Genomic DNA, 6,957 nt, shown 5'->3' on the forward strand with positions numbered 1-6,957 from the left:
GCGCGCGCTGTCGTACTTGATAAAATAAGGCAACAAAAATGATGTTGGATAGTTCAAACAACCTGTGTCTAATATTCGTTGCAAAACCTTAATCAAATATAAAAGGGCCATAATTAACATATAACGCCAAATAGAGTTATATAACATGGTTATTTAAGTAGGTTTGATGGTTGAGTATCATTGCACTGCAGGTAAAACTATAATACGTCCCATTTTTTAATGGGCCAATAAAATTGTCAACAACACAGATCATATAAAACATTTTGGTACCCGGGTTTCAGGGTCTTTTTGTACTGATCATTTTACATTCATAACAGTGGTCAGTCATTTATTCTATGGCGCATGTATAATTTTTATAAATAAATTAAGAGAGTGTATTGATTCTCATTGTTTTTATAACTGTATTAAGTTTGGTTTATCATTCATTCAGTTATTTGTTTTCTGCAACTGAGTAGAGATATACATGACCAAAAAAGGTTTCACAGATTCAAAGTATTTCTCTCCCCACCCCTCCCCGAACCAATATGTGTTTTAACATAAAACATGAAAAAGCTTTTTCCAAGGGGGAACAATGTTTATTTCAATAAACTCTCATTCAAATAGCATATAGTGAAATATATTAGGAAGATTAAAAATCTCAAACTTAGGTGAATAATACTTGGTTGATTTAATATGATAAAAATATAAGTATATAATTTTGAAAAATATTTGTTCATCTTTATGACATTACAATTAGTATAGCTTGTGCACAAGGTCCTTTGGCATTTTTGGAAAGTAGACTTTCAAAACACTTAAAAAAGATTGCTGGGCAGAATTTGGGTTCAAAATACAAGGTTCTCAGTATGTAAGGCGGTAACATCCTCCACAGTGAAGGTATTATACAATGAAAGTTCACCATTAACAATTAACAAATAACAATTTATTAAAATGTATGAACAATCGTACATATGCACACATTGGAAGTCGCTTGATCCAATAGTTGGTCTCTGAACACTATAATGTATATCTCTCACACAGTCCACTTTGCACTGTCTGTTGCTTTCATTTAAGTGCCCTTCATTTATCCATAGAACTTGTTTTCATTCAAGCATGTACAAAAATGGTTCTTGTTTGAGGAAAAGCACTCTACAAATTTCTGTAGGATGACTTTGTATACTATCAGCTTTTCCACAATACCTTGCACTTAGCATTATGGGAATGTTGCAGTCTATTACTATACATGTAACTGGTTGGAACCCGTCAGGTCATGGCCATTCCGTTCCCCTCCATATCCACCTGGAATGCAGGTAAATAGAAAATAAAAGAAAAGCAATTTGCCGCACCATTTTACGGACCATGTGGAACTTACTGCTGAAGAGACGGGCTCATTACCTAGCATCTATACTTGAACTGTCTGCATCGCTTTTGCTTCAAATCGCCAGCTTAATCATGGCTTAAGATTATGCGTAAACACGAAAAAATACTTTGAAGAGTTGATACAGATTGTCATAAGCTGCTGCTGAGGCGGTCCAAAATGGCCTTGTGATCATGCTTGGTTTGACTGATAAACACTTTTATTTGCAAACAGTAGTACATGGTAAAATGAGTTGAGAATGAGGACTATGACTCAAGTATGTAGCCAGGCACAAATATCAGACACATACTCAAATCAACTTAACTCATTTTACCTGACATAACCGCAAAACATGATTAAAAAATAACATGTTTTCCAAAAGTACATTTTCTAATAATCGTATAATAAATGTTAAGTCAATATACTAAAGATTTATAATTCTAGAGCGAAACAAGAGCTGTCACAGTATGTGACAAATGCCCCCGAATGTGACATTGACCTATGAACAAGGTCAGTACATGAAAAGTTGATCTTGCATTTACGTGTCAAATACATATGGCAAGTTATTTAAAATTGCCTCTGAACATAAAAAAAAATACCACCCATACTTGACAACCTACACTGTTATGTCCTTATATTCAGAATTCCCTTGTGAATAAACACTTAGTGTATCTTTCACTTTAGAGGTAGGGACACGGGTCTTGCACGCGACACGTCGTCTTGGTATGTGGAACACATGTAGCAAGTGATTTTAAAATCTGTCCATACAAGGGAAAGTAACAGCCCGGACACGACAACCTATACTCTATGTACTTATATGCAGCACTCCATTGTGAATAAACACTAAGTGTGACCTTGACCTTTGAGGCAGGGACACGGGTCTTGCACGCGACACGTCGTCTTGGTATGTGGAACACATTTGGCAAGTTATTTTAAAATCTGTCCATACAAGGGAAAGTTACAGCCCGGACACGACAACCTATACTCTATGTCCTTATATGCAGCACTCCATTGTGAATAAACACTAAGTGTGACCTTGACCTTTGAGACAGGGACACGGGTGTTGCACGCGACAGACCACATGTCGTCTTGGTATGTGGAACACATGTGGCAAGTTATTTTAAAATATGTCCATACAAGAGAAAGATACAGCCCGGACACGACAACCTATACTCTATGTCCTTATATGCAGCACTCCATTGTGAATAAACACGAAGTGTGACCTAGACCTTTGAGGTAGGGACACGGGTCTTGCACGCGACACGTCGTCTTGGTATTTGGAACACATGTGGCAAGTTATTTTAAAATCTGTCCATACAAGGGAAAGTTACAGCCCGGACACGACAACCTATACTCTATGTACTTATATGCAGCACTCCATTGTGAATAAACACGAAGTGTGACCTTGACCTTTGAGGTAGGGACACAGGTCTTGCACGCGACACGTCGTCTTGGTATGTGGAACACATGTGGCAAGTTATTTTAAAATCTGTCCATACAAGAGAAAGTTACAGCCCGGACACCACAACCTATACTCTATGTCCTTATATGCAGCACTCCATTGTGAATAAACTCTAAGTGTGACCTTGACCTTTGAGGTAGGGACACGAGTCTTGCTCGGGACACGTCGTCTTGGTATGTGGAACACATGTGGCAAGTTATTTTAAAATCTGTCCATACAAGGGAAAGTTACAGAGCCGGACGGACGGACAGACGGACGGACGGTGCGATTTTAATATGCCCACCTTCGGGGGCATAAAAAGAATTTTAGTCCAAATCATTATTTTGGTGACATTACTCTAGTACATTGTTTGCCCTATAAGTATATTTCTTAAAAACATATTGAGCAATGAAGTTTATCAACATATATTGTAGAAGAATGTTCTTTTATACAGTGTAAACTGTATAATTTTGAGTCCATACTATGGAGTTTAGTCTGCGGAATGAAAGTATTTCTATATTATTTGGATCAGGGATCTCTGGAGGTTGGGGAACATATAGACTTATCCCCAGATATAACATATACCAATACTGTAATGGTCAATGTGGTGACAATTAAATAATATCATGATATACAAAGACATTTTATGAAAAAGAGCAAGAAAGCTAGAAAAAAATTCATTCCAATGTTCTTATCAAATAGGGACAGTTAATAAATTCTAAACAAAATAGACGAAAACCCAACAATTTTTTTACAAGAGGAAAATAATATAATGTATATTTTATATTACATCGTCAGGTGAGTCTCTGTCATCGATCATATCAGAGGCGAGTTCATCATCGTTGGTGTCACTCTCATCATCATCGTCTTCTCCCTCTTCATCATCCTCATCATCTTCATCATCACATTGCTGTGTGTAAAAAAAGTATCATAAAGTGGAGTGACAAGCAGCAGACTTAAGTAATTAATATGGTTTATACATGGTGTCCAAGTAAATAACCTTAGATTCAAAGGATGTTTTCTGACATTCAAACTATAATAACACACAATGCAATATATTGACATTTTCAAAGGAGATTGCAACCTTCGTTTTTAGTGTTCTTTAAATGAAAATGTTAACTTACCGTACTTAATTCTTTAGTACCGGGTAAAAGAAATTTTGAAATTGATCAATGTTATCATATGAAAATTTTAATATCTCTGTAGGCAGACATTTTTTATTTATATACCAGTTAACTTATTTTCTTCACAATCGTTTTCCCTGTGATTAATTTATTCCATATTATGATATACAGTAGAAACTCACTAAACCGGACAAGGTCGAGACTGGGCAAAATTTCCCGTTTAGTGAGGATTTCGGTTTAGTGAGGATTTGATGTACGGAGTAAGTTTACTCAAAATATTAACTGAGTTAACCTTTAAAGGGAAGTTGAAAACTGGAATAAAATGAAAACACATAAAGATAACATTTATTTTACATCAAAAATGGTTCAAGTAACTTGAAATAATGCATAGAATATATATTCATTAATATATATATGTGCATGTGCTTGTTACATCACAGATACAGTTTATATCATTGTATCTTTAGGTTTCTACTGTGACACATAATGTTCAGTCAAGATAATTGTTCTACATTACTTAAAGAAAGTGTCCAGTGTCCTCTGTTTCTGAGCACTACATTTATATTGATCCGATTATCTGTAATTTAATGCTTGTTAAGTATGTTTGATAGTTTAATTAACGCACCGCTCTAATTTGATTCAATCAAAGAAGTCTTTGATTATCGTGCGGCAGTCAATCCACAGCGCAATCATTATTATCGATTATCGAGTTAACACAACATCACAGGTGCAATATTTAATGACACACCGGCTGTCAAAACAAAGTGACACGCGATTCGCGAATTCCTTATACACAAAATCATTTTGACATGTTGGAACAAATATATGTCCCGTTTGGTTTTGTAGGGATTTTTTTTTCATTGAAAATAGAAGGGAAAAACCGGGACTCTGAAAAAAGTCTGGTATCCTGAGGATTCCGGTTTTGTGGAGTTCCGGTTTAGTGAGTTTCTACTGTACATGTACAATTAATAGTCACTGAGTATCACTAGCAATACAATAGTTCCCTACTGATTGTGATTCAATAGAAATACTTTCATTAATGATATGCATATTTCCATTTGTAATATAAGTTTCATTTACCCAGTTTCACACTTCTTGAGTTATCAAAAGATATTTTTCTGGATGAAAGTTTTTGTCTGACAAAAGATCAATTGACATATGTAATTCACTTGGGGTCTTCTAACCACACACCTAGTTTCATGTTGAATTGTGGTATTTTAAAAATTTCTGTTGCCACAGGTTGATACCAACAACATATTTTTATCTTATTGTATCAACAAACTAAAAAAAAACTGCATAAAATCCTAATAGCCTTTTTCTATAAACCAAGTTTTAAGAATGCAGCTTTTCATACTTTCTAAGCTTGGCCAAGGTCCACTGAAAACAGGCATTTTCACTATTTCTATTGCCATAGCAACCACAATTTTCGTCTGACAGAAACTTTAAATGACTTGTACCATCCCTTTATTGCCCCCTATCCACAAACTTACTTTCCTTAATGTAGAATTCTTTTTGAGTTATGCCAAGGTCCAGTCAAAAAGTGATTCAAAAAGTGATATTTTCACCATATTCATTGCCGGCGTTCAAACCACCTCGCATACTCTATTGTATGTACTTATGAAAATGAAAGGGGTTCCCGGGTTTTAGCCCCCCCCATCTCCCCGCCTACGACTTCCCCAACCCTCTCCAACCTCCAATAACTACGGCATACAACCCACAAACAATGAAGTATTGAATCCGGGCGTACAAACCACCTCGAATACTCTATTGTATATACTTATGAAAATGTACGGGTTTTTCGGGTTTTCACAAGTTTTCGGTAATTCCACCGACCCACTCCCTTCGGTTAGCATAAAAGACTCTCAACTTTACCACAATACTAAAGTACACACCTCTGAGGCTGTCTTTCCAATAGGAACAATGTGATCATCCTTCCTGGAGATGCTGTCAATCTGAAACATAACATCTATTTTAGAGGCCATTGTGATGTACCAGTTGAGTATCATAAAGTTGCTGGCAAGAGGCTGTCCGAAGTAGAGTATCCGAAAAATGGACAATTTCGAAAACCCTTAAATAAACAGTTAAAATTTTACCCAAGATTTGTATTCATTCTCCAGTTCAGTAAGCTCATTTTCATCATCGCAAGGTTTATCGACAGTAAACCAAAGAGGATCAGTTGCGCAAGGAATCAATTTTGGAAATATTGGAGCTGACATTTTCACAAGTCGCCTTGGTAGCAGTCAACAGTAATGAAGCTCACCGCTAAAGATGCACTTAACAGTCAGTTACCAGAGATATTTCATGATGTTTGATAAAGAAATGTCTACAATTGTTATGTGAACTCAAATGAATATCGAATTTAAAAAGGTGTTTTCCCGTATTGTGTCTGTCAACAGTGGTAAGAGAATTAACAGTTTGTTTACGTCAAAGACCACCTGAAGATTTTGTCATTTTTAACGATTTTTTCCCAACTTCAGACAAGACAGCTTTTTTAAAAAAGGTTTGTAGCCACACATTTTCATTGATCTAAAAGGAAAGTTTTCACAATTCTACGAATGTATCCACATAAGTGAGTATTTGTAGTAAGTGTACATTTTTGTACAATTTTCATGCTTCAGGTGATCAGGATTCAGTGTGTTGTAGAACTGTAAGGCGGCTTTCCATGCACAGTCCAAAAGGCGCTGAAGGATCAAACAATAAAATGTTTAAAAATTCAGTTTTTTTTTAGTTTTTAGATGAAAATTTAGCAAGCATAATACATTTATCTGATGCAGCATGGGTAGCTGTAATGAGGAGTTGAGCAAATTCTACGAATTTTTTTTTATCAAACTTTTAAAAAATATCTCAGATATATAATTCCGTATACATGTAGTCTTTGTAAATAACTATGTAAGTTTAGAACTACAAACCATCTTTTACCCACAGAGAAGGAGCGACATTTAAATGTTGTACAAAACTTAAGAGCTTGTTCGCTTTGTGATAAAAATGTCATTGGTGATGAATACCCGTGACTATCTGTTCGAATGTAATCATGTTCATGATATAAGAACTAACTTTGT

At 35.6% G+C, this 6,957-nt stretch overlaps 1 protein-coding gene across 1 annotated transcript; it reads right to left on the reverse strand.

Annotated features, from left to right (window-relative positions):
- Window positions 1–537: 537 nt before the first annotated feature.
- Window positions 538–6,890, reverse strand: LOC128228505 (anaphase-promoting complex subunit 15-like). The gene is made up of 4 exons (XM_052939851.1): window positions 5,992–6,890; window positions 5,791–5,850; window positions 3,565–3,684; window positions 538–1,275 (listed from the first exon to the last, which is right to left on the reverse strand). Exons 1-4 carry the CDS (start codon window positions 6,112–6,114, stop codon window positions 1,240–1,242), a joined length of 339 nt encoding a protein of 112 aa, XP_052795811.1. The 5' UTR covers window positions 6,115–6,890; the 3' UTR covers window positions 538–1,239.
- Window positions 6,891–6,957: the final 67 nt, after the last annotated feature.

This window comes from Mya arenaria, chromosome 3 (genome assembly GCF_026914265.1).
Source record: "Mya arenaria isolate MELC-2E11 chromosome 3, ASM2691426v1".
NCBI classification, from domain to species: domain Eukaryota; kingdom Metazoa; phylum Mollusca; class Bivalvia; order Myida; family Myidae; genus Mya; species Mya arenaria.